At 43.1% G+C, this 15,383-nt stretch overlaps 1 protein-coding gene across 2 annotated transcripts in view; it reads right to left on the bottom strand.

Annotated features, from left to right (window-relative positions):
- Ppp2r5a (protein phosphatase 2 regulatory subunit B'alpha) overlaps positions 1–14,971 on the bottom strand; it is a 56,267-nt gene extending 41,296 nt beyond the window's left edge. Inside the window, exon 1 of one of the 2 annotated variants that reach the window (XM_059281148.1) lies at positions 14,906–14,971. Coding sequence is in view for 1 of the 2 variants with exons in the window: in XM_059281147.1 (XP_059137130.1) it covers positions 7,683–7,863 (181 nt within the window). In the remaining variant the exon portion in view is untranslated. Of the gene's footprint in view, positions 1–7,682; positions 7,940–14,905 lie in introns of those variants that run through there. The other variant, XM_059281147.1, reaches the window with a different exon arrangement.
- Between the last annotated feature and the right edge of the window lie 412 nt (positions 14,972–15,383).

Genomic DNA, 15,383 nt, shown 5'->3' with positions numbered 1-15,383 from the left:
ATCTTATTTTACTCAGAATTTCAACAGATGTTTATCTTTAGAAGTCTATCTGAAAAAATATGTTTTAGAAACTCACTCCAGCTTTGCTAACTTTAGGGTTTTAAAAAAACTGTCATATTTTTCACTTTTATCAATTGAGAGGAAATAATTAATAATGACTTCAAATATTGCTTGGCTTCTGATAATAACTATAATTTTAGACCATCCTTTATCAGACAAAGTATACATTTTGGGGGGAGGATCAAGTTTTGACATTTGATATTCCTGAACTTCAAGTTCTAAGCCCAGTTATTAAAAAGTTCTTCTTTCAAGCACTTAACCCCTAGTCATGACCTACACTATTTTTATTCACATAGGACTTATTTTTACGTGGTGAGTGTGTGGCTCCACGTATGTATGTGTACCATGTGCACAGCTAGTGCCCTTGGAACTACAGACATTTGTGAGCTGCCATGTGGGAACCAAACCTGGGTCCTTCACAAGAGCAGCAAGAGCTCTTGACCACTCAGCTATCTCTCCAGCCCCATCCGGATGGTGCTAAACCCACACTCGCCTCCCTAGAGATTCTCTGATGAAGTAACTAGAAGGCTGTTTATTTAGAACAAAAGTGAAATCACTTCCCAAAGGAGACTCAAGAGAACGACTTCTGAGGGAGGAGGCCCTCCCACCCAGCACCTCACAGGGGGCAGGAGGTGAGTTAGCTCAGCTATTCCAGGACTGCGATCCCAGTTCGTATCTAAGTTAGACTAGGTTCTCTCAGACCATGTAAACCTACAAACTACAGTACAACAGGCATGACTAAATAAAACCCAGTACGTTTCTTTAAGGAAATGTGAATCAAAATGATAGGATTTCGAAAATTTTTCATTACTCACTCAAAAGGCTCATATAAACAAATTCCTTCAGGGAAGAGTTCAAAAAGACATACATGAAAAAAAGTTCTGAACCTGCTTATTAGTCAATTATCCTGCTCAGACAAGTAGACTCTGTTTTACAGAAACTCAGCCTGTCATGTCAAACTTTAAGCAATTAGGTTTCTTGTTACATAATAATGCACTAAAAGTAATTATACATTTTAAATCTGTTTCTTTTATTTCCTTCAAGGCCATCCTCATAAATTAAGACTGCACCTTGAATTCAGAAATTAATATAAACTAGCTGGGCATGATAGTACAGGGGCATGGTGGTGCGGGGGCATGGCGGTGCAGGGGCAAGGCGGTGCAGGCCTGTAATCCCATCACTTGAGAGGAAGGAGGGTCATGAGTTCAAGTCCAGTCTGGCTACACAGTAATGAGTCTGAGATCAGTCCAGGCTACACAGTGAGATCCTATCACACACACACACACACACAAGAAATAAAAAGAAAAAAATAATATAAACTATTTCCCTTTATCCAAATTTAAAAACATGTAAGTTCATATCTAAGCCAAACCTGTAGTACTTTTCCACACAACTGTATACAACTGCTTTCTTAGAACAATCAGTATCATACAGCTCACACTATTTCAAAACACAAAGAACAAATACCTTTGTTTTAATCTAGTATTTACTGTGCTCACTTCAACAGCACATACACAAAAAACAAGTTGAACCCATATTTACTCTTTACTAGCAAAGTACTATGAAATCAGAATTCACTTACTTAGCCTGAACTGTTTTAGGCATAGATATGTTAAAACAAAAGGCAAATAAAAGAGAATGAATCTCTGATAGTCAACACTGAATATTCTGGAAAAAGCACTATCAATGCAGGAAGGTAGGTGACTAAGACAACCAAGTGGAATTTTACCAAAATACTGACTGTGTCTACATGACATTTATTATTCTGTATTTGGTACTATGAGTTTTGGGGGGGAAAAAAGATAATGACATCCACTTTTGCAAAACAAAATTTACCATTTCAGTCTAGGGAGAAAACTACTACACACCAACTGAACATTCACCAGTAACAAATCAACAAATGCTAGTATTATTCAAAGTGGCCAACAGAAGGCCAAAGACAAATTAGAAAAATGGATTAAGAGTGGCTCTGGATCCTCACTGCTACCTTTCACAAAAAGCTATGGTCAAAATTAAGTTAAACGTCAACATGAAAACTCTCTAAAGAAAATACTTGATATAAAATAAATATAAGGCACGATCCAAACAGTTAAATTCAACAGTTCATTTTCCCATTACCAAAAAAAAAAAAAAAAAAAAAAAAAAAAAAAGGGCAGGTCCACTGTGCAGTCTTGATTGGCCTTGAATTTGTTATGTAGACCAGGATGGCCTCAAACTCCCAGAGAGCTGTTTGACTCCAGAGTGGTGGGATTAAAGGTATACATCACCATTACATTCTATTCTATACCTAGGAGATAGAGCTTGATACACCAGTTTGATACACCAAAGTGTATCATCACCTGTGATCCTAAAAGATTGGGTTAAAGCTAGGCCAACCTTTATCATATGTTCTCAATTCTTGCCTACTCAATTCTCAGCTCTTAAAAAACTAAAATAAAGGTCTGATTATCTAGCACTGAATGACAATAGTTGGGCTTTCATTTAGATAAATAAAGCAAGATCTAAAAGAATCACCTCATCATATGAAAACTCCAGACGCCCACAACATTCTCCCCTTTAGAAAAGCAGCTGATTAGCTGGCCATAGGGGGCAGCAGAGTTAAGAGAGTGAATTGTAAATACCAGAAGGTGAAGTGAGGGCAGAAAAGTTAAGGAGCTGAGTAAGTAGCCATGAGGATCAGAGGGAAGACAAAGCTTCAATTAATGAATTAAAACAGCAGATGCCTGACACTATACTAGTGATGCTCCGCCCTGACTCCTAACTGCATATGAGAATCACCCTGGGAGTTTTAAAAAATAAACATGCATCGATCCTACCTTTAGACCCATTAATGCAGACTGAGGAATGGGGGCCAGGTATGGGTTTAGTTTAAGCTTTCCGTGTGTGTGCCACAGAGTACTCAATACATAGAAACAAAGCTAAACTGGACTCTACCCCAGATGCTACAATGTTAAAAGCTAAATTGGAAAACAAAACAAAACACAAAACCTACTATTTCCCAAATGTATTATTTTGTAGCTAAGCCTTTGTCTATAAAACTCAAAGGAGCAATAATAATCTAAAGACCAACAGTACCTGTATCAAGGAGAATGTTATTCTCACAGGTGAAAACTATCCATTTATAGAGGTTAAACAGCTCACCCAAAGCAACTGTGAGTCATCACTGAAGTGGGAAGACAATTCAAATCTTCTATTTACAGGACAGTGCTCTACCCCAATGGCCTCACCAATTTGCTAGATATATCTTCCTGCATTATCACTTTACACAGTTAGATGCTTCCAAAAATAATCCAAAATTAAATTAAGAAAGACAACCAAAAAATGGGAGGAAGGGGGATATGATCCTAAATAGGAATTCTGACGATGTTAGCCTTACAGGAGAAAAGCTTTCCTCATGTAAATACTACACTAGACATTATATTAAGTATATCCTTAAAAAGTAAAAAGAAAAATCAATTATGTCTTCTAGAAGGGATATGACAATAGTCAGAAAATAGTCCTAAAATAACTAAATGTTATAAACCATTAAAACATTTCTCAAAGGCAGGTGGATCTCTGTGAATTTGAGGCCAGCCTGGTCTACAGAGCAAGTTCCAGGTCAGGCTCCAAAGCTACACAGAGAAACCCTGTCTCAAAAAAAAAAAAAAAAAAAAAGGAAAGAAAAAAGAAAACACTTCTCAGCTTACTCAGATGAATTTCAACTTTACCTTAGTGTTTCCCTAATTACAAAGGTGTTGTGTTTGGATGGGACAATAACTTGTGTATCCAGGAACCTTAAAGGTAAATGAGTAGCCGGGCGGTGGTGGTGCACACCTTTAATCCCAGCACTCGGAGACAGAGACAGGTGGATCTCTGTGAGTTCGGGGCCAGCCTGGTCTACAGAGCGAGATCCAGGACAGGCACCAAAACTACACAGAAACCTTGTCTTGAAATAAATAAATAAATAAATAAATAAATAAATAAATAAATAAATAAATAAAGTAAATGAGTAGTAGCAGTGTGCCCCTCCCCAAATCAATTCAACTAAAAACCCAATTATGTCATAATTAATTCAGAAGACCATGTCCTGGACAAAACAAGCACATACATTTCCCCTAATTCTCCAAGCTCCTTCAATCAGCAGCTATGTTCTGGCCTCGGTTCTTCAGAGATCAACAATGAAACTGAATGACTGTTGGAAAGTTCTCTACCTTGTCTTTTTTTTTTTATTTATTCATTTAAATTTCTATGAGTGTATGTCTGTGTACTACTTATGTGCCTGGTGTCCTCACAGGCCCAAGGAGGACGTTGGATCCCCTGGAACTAGAGTTATAAATGGTTGTGAACCACCATGTGGGTGCTGGGATCAGAACCTGGGTCCTCCAGAAGAGTCAGTGCTCCCAACAATTGAACCATCTCTCCAGCTCCTCTCCACCTCATCTTAAAAGGAATTCAATCTCAAAATCAGTTTCCGTTCCTTGCTGATTACTAATTGTATTCCAGGAGAAATACAAATCTGTATAGTCATAACAACTAATTTGATCCCTTTTCGGTAAAAAAACAAAACAAAACAAAAAAAACCTTATTACTACAGGCTAGAGAGATGACTCCTAGGTTAAAAGCATGTACTGCTCCCAGAGGACCCCAGTTCAGTTCTGAGCACCTATGTCAGAGCTGCTTACAACTACGTGTAAGTCCACCTCTGGCTTCTGCAGACACCTGTACTCACATGCATATATACATAATTAAAAATAATATTCTGGGAAAGTTTATATTGAAGTACTATTAGTAATTCTTCATTTAAGAATATTTTTTAATCTGGATTCTCAAACACAAAAGGGAAATGCGATAGCATTCTTTGCTTATTTTTAGGTACTTAAATTATTTCACTTAATCCTTCTAATCCTAGGATGTGTTATTCCCACTTATCAGATAAGGAAAATAACTCAGATCAAAAACTTTCTTTTCACCCTGAACTAACTGACCCGACTTTCTCAACCATACTACTTTAACTTTATGTAAAAAATGAGTTATGGTAAAAATGACATTTGACCAGACTCCCAAAGTCAGACTTAAACTAGCCAGTTTAAGTCTCCAGTTTAAGTCTCAGCTTTCTCCTAAATAAAGTTACTAGTGTCAACCAAAGAAAGATATTTGTGAAAATACACTGCGCCCCAGTCTGTCGAATGACATCATAACAGTATTGCCATTGTAGGTGTGAAAAGGCAGATAACAAGGTTGAACGATACACAGTTTCAGGTTGATCCAATTGTCATGGACAATGGTTAGTGTTGTTTTGTCTCTTTAAAGATAATCATTTGAAACACTAAGGTGTTATATACATGTCCGGAATCAGCTATTGTACCAAGGCAATCCTTCCAGAAATTTAAAATAAAACAGACTAAACACACTGAAAGACTACCTATTTTAAATAACAAGTTTCCTAACTGTTCATTATCAAGCAAGTTTTAGGTGAAAAAAATTACATCCTAAATGAACATACATTTCAAGGCCAGGAAAGGTGATTCACATATAATGTTCCTAATTTTATTTTCTACCACCTAGCTCTCAGAGGAACTTACTATTTATTTTGAACATTTGCAGCATTAAAAATCATGCAACCCACTCACCTACATGATTTTGCAAAAATAAACTGAAAAGGTTGGATTGTTTTGTTAATCCTTACTCACAGTCTGCTTTTAAGAAAACTACTTGGCACCTTTCCAGTTCAGATCCGTGTGGACAAAGTGTAGAGTAAGCAGGTTGATATAAATACTTGAAAGATCTCGGATGCCCACGGATATCTGAATCACTCCACAGTAAGATTGTATTTTAGAGCAGGAAGAATTCTCTTTCATACTAAAGGGTTTTCTGGTGTTATTTCTGTTAAACCCACAAATGGGGGGGGGTACTACTGACAGCAAAAACATACAACAGTGTGGTATGAAGGGCACTGCCGAAGAACCAAGTAAAACAACTCAATTTTTCAAAGCATTTTGACAACTAGAGTAAAAGCAGTTTTTCCTATTTGAGGGTTTTATTTCCAAGTAAAAGTTTTATTTCCTCAATTGAATCAGCATCGGTTTATTGTGAATACCTTGAGGAATAGTACACATGCAAATATCTAAAATTAATCTAGAGTTTCAATTTTTTTTCTAATACTGGCCAAATTCTGTACATAAAAACAACTATGGTACCTGTAACTTCTTGAACCAAACACCATGTAACTTAGAATATGATTACTGATTCTATAAATTTCTGTCAGCTTTAAAAGCAAAACCTATTAAAACTGTATCTCTTGAGACTAATCAGATGTTTAAAGTTCAATTATTAGGTAAGGACAATAAATACAACATTAAGAACTCACTTGAGTGGATTAAAATATGAACGAAAAATGCTAGTATCAAGACTTCAAACTAAAAATAATACGATAATGAAAAACAATCCAAGTATAAAATAACTTATAATTAAGTATAAACTTAAATCTCTGAGTAGTAGGTTCAATAGCCTAACAGGCAGGACAGGATTATTTTACGGCTACGGCTGCACCCGGACAGTGCTTTATCAATTTTAACAATTCTAGCATGTTAACAGTAAAGGAGCTACACACTGAACATACATAAACTCTTCAAAGTCTGTTTGAGTGTAGCTGTGGTATGTCCTTGATTCAGAAGCACCCCAAGAGGCAGATGTAGGGTCTGAATGGGGTTCCAAAGCGTTGTTGGTCAACTGTTGATTTGATCCAGGACTTTCTTTACACTCCTTGCCAAACTGTGTCAGGATTCAGCGACCCAAAGGCAAATCAGAACCAGACTGGCCTCGAAAAGATGCTGGATCTTTGTCAAATGAACTGAAAAATCTGCTGATCATTTATCTATTTAGGCATGAGCCTTTAATTTCTTGGCCTTGTAAATCATTCTCTAGATTTCTATCAGGTTTGCAAGAATTTCTCAAATATCTAGAAACATAATTATCTTCCATAATGACATCTAGCTATAATAGGCAAAGACGTAAAATTATTAAATCAAAAGCCAGTTATTCTCAAAGAATAAGCAAGAACACCGGCAAACAACTTCGTGAAAAGCCTCCAAACCTACCGGGGAAAGTGAGCCAAAACCAGTGCCAAGCACTCCTGCAAGGTATTAGGCACGGATACCAATTTGAATTACAGTATAAAACCTTGCAAAGTCCTTGGAAGCACAGCCCCGCAAACCAAGTTCCCGTTCCAGTGCAAAGGAATACTCTTTCCTTCATAACCTCTCCAAAGACAGTCGAGGTCTTCTAAGGGACACCATTTACGCCGAACGATACAGCATGTAAGATATGCCACTTGGTCCCGGTTTGGGGCTTTTTCTTTATAGCTATGTCTAAAGGCCAGCTAACTCAGCGGCACTTTGTTCGGACCCTGAACCTGGCGACCAAGGGACAGGTAGAGAAAGTGAAGAACTAGCTAAGCGTGGAAGTAAGCCAAGGCTGAGGCTCGGCAAAGTGGGGAGCAGGAGGACCGGATAAGGAAAGGGAGCGCAGGTACCTTGGGGACCCTGGGGTCGCCACGGCGGGGCAGGTGGGGCGAGCGCACAGGTGGAAGGGGTGCGGGTTTGCCCCGGGAGAGGGGCCCAGGGGCGGCCCGCCGCGCGCCTTACCTTTGAGCTGGGGCAGGGGGTGCAGCTCCGGCTGGCTGCCCTGGCTGCGGAACTGCGACGAGCCCTGCGAGCGCTTCTGCCTCTGAGCCTTGCGCACCGATTTCCGGGTGAAGCCGTCCACTTTTTCCGAGGCCGAGATGGCGGCGCAGGCAACTGGCGCGGGCGGCGACGGCGACGACATCTCCGCGACCCCGGCGCCCGGCGCCTCTAGCCGCGGCTAGCCGGGGAAATCGGCGAGGGACGGGCACGGCGAGCCTGCGCCCCTGCGCCCCGGGCCCCGGCCGCGCCGCCCCCGCGCTCCGCGAGCTGCTCCCCGCCCGACAGCGCCTCACGGCCGCATCCCCGCGCCGCGCGGCCGCCTCCCGGGGCTGGCGGAGGGGAGGGCTGGGGCGCGCGGGCCGCACAAGTTGCTGACGCCCGGCGCCGAGGGCGGGCGGAGGCGAGCCCGAAGTTTGGACGGCTGGGGCGAGCGCGCGGGTGCGGACCCCGGGCGCGCCTCGCGGACGTCCCCTTAGCGCGCGGAGCCCCGGCGGCTCCTCAGCGGCCGTTGCCCGCGCCGTCCGCCCGGCCGGGAGCCTCCTCCCGGGGCGCTTCCATCGCGGGTCCGCGCGAGCCGCCGCCGAGCGCTCGCCCTGCTGTCAGCGCTGGCCCCTCATCGCCTGGGGCGGCCGCCCGCGCCCCGATCCTTGGAGCGTCGCCCTCGCTCTCCCCCGCGCGCCCACCGACCGCCCACGGAGCACGCCGGGCGAGCGACTGCTACAACTTGAGAGGGTGGCTGGGACGGGCGAGGGGGGGCACCGTGCGCGTGCGTGCGCGCTCGCGCGGCCCGGGGGAGGTCCTCGCGGGGGGTGGAGGGAGGAGTTTGACTGACAACTTCCGCGGGGTCCCACTAGCCTCTCGAGGCTCCGGAGGGGGCCGGGGCGGGAAAGCATGCCAGTTCCCGCAGCCAATCGCAGGGCTCAGCGGCAGAACGGGGAGGGGGCGTGGCCTCCTGGATGTCGATCATGAGTCCAGAGCCGGGTGGGAAGGAGGGAGGGGCTATGTGACAGACGCGGGTGTCAACCAATCGCAAGTGAAGGTAGTGAGCGGGGTGCCTCGTGCGTCACAACTGTAATGAAAGCTCTCGGGAGGGAGAGCAGGGAAATGCCGCGCCACTGTGGGGCCTCGTGTACGCCTGCGCTCGGCTCCTGAAGGAGGGTGAGAGGAAAACTAGACAAGCCGTCCAGAAAGGAGAAGAGCGTCCTCCCGCCCTCTCACGCGAGGCCGGGGAGCCTCAGAACGCCAAGTGTTGCGTCAGTGGAACGGGGGCGGGGCAAAGGTCGTGTCAGAGCAATGTGATTGACAGGCGGAGGAGCCCGAGCGGAGAGGAATGAGCTCGTCCAATCGGAAGGCGGTGCTGGGCTCCTGGGCGGGCCTTCGTCCTCCGGGTCCTAAACCGCGTAATTGGTGGTTGGGGAGGCTTTATGTAGCTCCTGAGGTTTCTGCGCCGCGGTTCGCTCAGCGCTGCTCTCGCGTGGGGTTTGGGCAAGCTCGCCCCTACCACTTCAAAGAACTCTGCAAGTCCACGCCCTCTGAGAAGAAGTTTTCCATTTCGAACTTAGCCCAATTTAACCCCTTCACCTGAAGACCTTCAGTCTTCTAATCTATATAGTCAAGTGCAGATTCGCTGATTTGGGGTCTTGGGATCTCTCCCTGGAGCTCCCGACTTAACTTTAAATGTAAAGCCAAGGACTGTTCACGTTAGTTTGTGTAGTGCTTTTCATGGGATGCTTTGCAGTAAGTGACCCCCAACAGTGTCTGCAGTCTCTATTGCAAGCGCCACACCCTTTCCTTTTGACATAATAAAAACTGTTGAAGTAGATTGACCTAATTCGTGAGGGGGATGCACAAAACATTTGCTTAAACAAATTATGTAACCAACCACCAGGAATGGATAAAGAAAATGTGCGTGTATATATACACAATGAATTTTTTTCACCATAAAGAACAAAGTTATATCATTTGTAAGAAAATAATCCAACTGGAGATAATTATATTAAGCTGATTAAGGCAGTCTCAAAAAGATAAATATCCTGTTCCCTCTCGTTTGTGGTTCCTAGATTTTACATAGGTACATTGAATCGTGTATGTATTTGCAACTTGAAAGTAGACATGAAGTTGTCTAAGGAAATAAGTGTTAATAAATGGGAGGGGGATATATTTGATGCACAAAAAATACTTGTATGAAATTTCTAATATAAAATTAAATATTAAAAACCAAAGAAAAAGGTTATATACAGTCTTCCCAATCATGGAGGCTCAGACTGCATCAGCAATTAGAAAGATCTTTCTTATCCAATCAAATACCAGGTTAAGTTGACTCTTCTTTAAGGTGCAAAACATCTTTAACAATTTGCGAAATGAACTACCCATCGTAATTCGAGGGTTTCAAGATCACTGCCAGAGGGCCTTTCAAGTATATATACATATATATGTATATATACATATATAGTGCATTAGATTAGAGGTCTAGGAATCTGTTATGCCTATATCTCGAGGACCCATATATATATATAATAGAGAGAGAAAGAGAGAGAGAGATTATAATATAATTAGATCATTTCTCCCCTCCCTCCAAACCCTCCCATGTACCACCGTCCTTGCTCTCTTTCAAATTCATAGCCTCTTTTTCTTTAATTGTTACACACACACATACACACACACACACACACACACACACACACTCCTAAATATACAAACACAGCCTGCTCAGTCCATATAATGTGCTTGTATGTATATGTTTCCAAGGGTGACCATTTGGCATTGGATTAGTGTGGTCTTCTGTGGAGACTGTTTCTCCAGCTCTCAGCATTTCCTTAGTTGCCTGTGGCTCTTCGTGTTATGGACTGGTACCCACACAATAGAGTCCAAATTCAGTCTGAGTCCCAACTTGTCAGGTGCAAATCCCACTATATGTACTTTTTTCCTTTCTGGTTCAGGCACAGTATCCCACAAAGTGACCTTGCTTCCTGACACTTAGTGCTATCCCACCTTCTTGAAATGATCCACCTCATCCCCATTTGTCTTTTCTTCAAAGCCCAGCTAGACACCTACCTGCTGTGAAGGTATTCACAATAATCTGCCCTGAGGGGATGCTTCCCTTCTTAGTGTTCCAACTGTAGGTATTACCTATATTCCTCACAGGACCTGCCACCTCATCTCCCAGATGGTAGTATGCCCCTTCTCCTCTGAAGATTTGGAAGCACCAACAAAGCCAGACCTGGGTTACTTTATTGCTCCTAGCCTCTACTGAAATAGATAAGCAGTATAATGCAATATCATTTCAGCTTTCAATATTTTCTGAAAGTGTGGTTACTGGATTCCTAGTGTCAGAATCCTTGAGGTAACTATTTGAAATGTAGACCCTGTGAGGGGACCCAAAACAGCTTGACCACACAGCTGCCATGACAGGCTTACTGGCAGGCAACACCCGGATCTAGGAAAAGCCATAAGCTGACACTACCCAGAGATCCACCCTGGATGGGCCAACATCTAAGGGGAAGAATCTGACATCCCAAATTTTCCAACCACTAGATAAGATAGCCAAATGTCCCTGAGCCTACCACACACCTATTTCTCCTTTTTACCAAGGTACTCCTAGACAAATGTCAACCAATCAGGGTCCTGAATCCTGGAAATCCCCTAACCCCAACCTCTGCTATGACAAAAACCCTGCCCACCTATGATCTCACAGCTGTGTTGGACAGACAGAGAGACCAAGCTTGAGCTTGAAATAAAGGCTCTTTGCTTTTACATATGGGATTCGGTCTCCATGGTGGGATTTTGGGGGTCTTTGTGATCTAGGCATAACAGATTCCTGGACCTCTAATCTAATGCACCATATCAATATGGAGAAAAGGTTGGAAATCCATTTTTTAAAGATTTATTTATTTATTATGTATACAGTGTTCTACCTGTATGTCTGCCTGCAGGCCAGAAGAGGGTATCAGATCTCATTATAGATAGTTCCCATACGGTTGCTGGGAATTGAACTCATTACCATAGTTCCCATATGGTTGCTGGGAATTGAACTCAGGTTCTCTGGAAGAGCAGCCAGTGCTCTTAACCACTGAGCCATCTCTCCAGCCTGGAAATCCATTTTTAATAAGCTCTCTATTGTTAATGCACACAGAAGTCTGAAATCACAATTCTCTAGTCACCTAAATATTATTAAAAATAGTATAGAGGTCTGGAGGTGTAGCTCAGAGGTAAGAGTACTTGTTAGCATACACAAGGCCCTGGGTTCGGTGCCCAGCACCACCCACAGGGATAGTAAATGTCTACAAAGCACAGTAGTGCTATTTATAATAAAAACAACATATATAAGAATACATACATACACACAAAGAAAAGTGTTGCAGAATATTTGTTTATACTGTGAAAATATGTTTTTGCCAAGGCGCCTTCTGATTGGTTTACTAAAAAGCTGAATGAGCCAATAGCTAGGCAGGAAGAGGTTAGGCGAGACTTCTGGGGACAGAGAAGCGCTCTAGGAAGGAGAAAGGCAGAGTTGCCAGCCAGAAGAGGAGGAAGCAGGATAGGCAGTATGGAGATGAGATAATGAACCACATGCCATAGATTAAAAAATATGAGTTAATTTAAGTTATAAGAACTAGTTAGGAGCAAACCTAAGCTAAGGCCAAGCATTCATAATTAATAATAAGTCTCTGTGACATTATTTGTAAGCTGGGGGTCCCGATGAGAAAATTTGTCTAGCAATTCAGTTAGAATGAGCACAACTGTTTGAGTATTGTCTGAAGTGGTCACCTGGGGAAGAAGTTTTCGAAGTTTGAAAGAAAAGGTCAAGTCAAAACCTGAAAGAAAGAAAAAATGAGGATGGTTCCAAGTTCATGTTAGCATTTTGGGAAGGATAAAGTGTAATGTGACCCTGTCTCAAAACAAACCAAGACACAACTTAATTTATTTTTATTTTATGTGCATTGGTGTCTTACCTTCATGTATGTCTGTGTGGGGGTGTCAGATCTTGGAGTTACAGACAGCTGTGAGCTGCCTTGTGGGTGCTGGGAATTGAACCCGGGTCCTCTGAAAGAAGAGCATGTGCTCTTAACCACTGAACCATCTCTCCAGCCCCCCAGCCTAATATTTTTTACAGCCCACTAAGCCCAGTTCTTGCTGCCCTTCTGTGCATGGATGTGAGGCTATCCCCCGGAGCCTGGGAACCCTGGCAGTGAAGTGCCCCAACTTTAAATGGCATTAATGGTGTGAGCGTGTCGTATCGCTTACCCTGTCAGAGTCTGGACTTCCACATTCACATGCTGGTAGGAAGAAAAAGTGCACGGCCTTGGAAGGGCTGGCATGGGTTTTAAATGTGACGCCTGAAGGACAACACCTGAACCTCTGCAGACAGCACTTTACACACAGGTGTTTGTCAAAAATCTACTTTCCACCTTCTGTCCTGAATAGCATTTGGGTCCTAGACAGAAATGTGGTCACTGTGACCGTCTATAAGGTAGCAGACACCTGTAAACCTAGCACCTGGGAGGCAAAGGCAGAGTGACTGCTGAACGTTCCAGGCCAGTCTGGTCTGTCTAGTTCGTCTCTGGCCATCCAGGACTGCATAGTGTGACCCTATCTCAAACAAAACAAAACTGTCTTACCAAAGATTTGCTATGTGCAAGAAGATCTTTGCCTTGTGAGCTGTTCAAAGGTATGGAAATTTGGTTTTCCCGAACAAAACTTGGTGTTTGTTTTGTGAGTCAGGGTCTTGCAAAATAACCTAAGATGGCTTTGAACTTGTAGTCCTCCTACCTCTGTCTCCCAGGGCAATAGAATTAAAGACAAGTGCCATCACCTCCAGCCACTTTTCTAGGTTTTCAAGGACTAAAATTCCATGTGGTTTATCTGGGTGCTTTGTAAGAGCAACCATGTGTTGAGATGATTGGAATTCCTGTGACTTCAGAAGGAGATGTTAGCAGGGCAAGGTGAGAAGTCCCAGTTTTCAACTGGTACCATTTTTCTCTTTTTAATTGTAATTGTAAACATTTTTTAAGTGCATCATTTCAACTCAGTTTGTTGTGGGCTACTGCGTTGGTCAACCAGGACTTTCCACAAGACCAGTGACAATCGGAATGGTTAGATTGGAGATCTGTTTGGGGTGAGGAGTACAAGGGACCTGTAAGTGGACTGAATGGGAGCAGAGGTAAAAATATGCCTGAAGATCCTGCAGTGTTAAATTTCTTGGTGGTCATCTGACTCTCTCTTCACAGCTAGGAAGCCTGTGCTCCATCAATACAGGCTGAAAGCGTAAGTGTCAGCTAGCCCTTGCTCAGTCTTTGACCTGTGTAGATGAGGAATCAGACAGAATCGTAGAGTTCATGTCATGTACCATTGTCCTTGCAGAGTTCAAGTAAAAAGCCTGAGCTGGGCAAACTCGTCGTGCTATAATAAAATCCTACAAGCGTTTTGTAGGTGTCTTTGTGTCAGGTAATATGCCAGTTGCTGGAAATGAAGAGATAAATACAGTGTGGCCCTTACAACAGCCCTGTGAGAAGACACAAACTTAAACAAATACCAGAAAAGCCTTTGTGCCGCTCTGTACTGTAGTCTTGGCACCGGGGAAGTGAGGACAGAAGGATCAGGAGTCCAAGGCCAGGCTTGGCTATGGAGCAAGTTTGAGGGCAGCCTGGGCAACATGAGACCTTGTCTCAAAACACAAAAACAGAAGCAAAAAGTAAATAAAACCCACTAAAACAAAAGAGTGCAGTCCCCACAACAAAACGAAGGAACAAAAACTTGCCACAGATGTTCTTTACAGTATTATGGGAAAATAACCTCATTTGGTTTGGGAAGAAAGAGTCAGAGGAAATTTAACAGAAACCATGTTTGAAATAAATGAGACTTGAAGAAAACAAACTTTTCAGACAACCATCAAAAGAGAAAATCTTGCTGTTTTAGAAATGAGTCTGACATTTCTTCATCACTATAAAGATTTGCATATTTTACATAACATGCAGCCAAAAATTAAAATTCCAAAGCCACAGTAAAATACCTTATGCCACATCTTGTATCAGAATTTGACCAGGAGGAAGAAGGGAGGGGTGGGTTTTGACATATGACTGTCCTCTGGTCATATTATGAAAAGCAGTGATGTAAAAACCTGCATGTCCGCTTGGTGCTAATATGCAGCTCTTATGTAAGTCTGAGGGTGGCCTTTCCTCATTTACCTGAAGAGGCATCTGGTAGTTTGAGGCTGTTGCTGTTCTAAAACACACAGCTGCTGAATGTCAGCCGTCTGTCCTCTCTCCTGGGCTGGCTGCTTAGGCTCAAACCAGCCAGCTGGCTTTCATCTTCAGTACTGTGATGTTGTCTGCAGTTGGACGAAGTAATAATCATAGTGTGAGGGGCTTCGGAATTAATGAGTTGGAAACACTGGGGCATTTTCAGAGCCTATATTTTGACTTCCATAACAAAAGCCATCAGTTTTTCAGAACCACGTGAATCAGAAGCAGGCAGATCTCTGTGAGTTCCAATACAGGCTGGACTACATAGCAAGTTCCAGGCCAGCCAGAGCTACACAGTGAGACCCTGTCTCAAAAACAATGACAAGAGGCAAAGAAAGAAACCCTCACCACCACCAGCCACAAAACGTATGAATCCAGTGCAGTGGTGCGTTCATAAAATCCTACTGTTTAGGAGGCTGAG

This window comes from Peromyscus eremicus, chromosome 15 (genome assembly GCF_949786415.1).
Source record: "Peromyscus eremicus chromosome 15, PerEre_H2_v1, whole genome shotgun sequence".
In the NCBI taxonomy this organism is placed as follows: domain Eukaryota; kingdom Metazoa; phylum Chordata; class Mammalia; order Rodentia; family Cricetidae; genus Peromyscus; species Peromyscus eremicus.
Note: the sequence above shows the minus strand (reverse complement) of the source record. Positions and strands in the feature narration are given on the sequence as shown.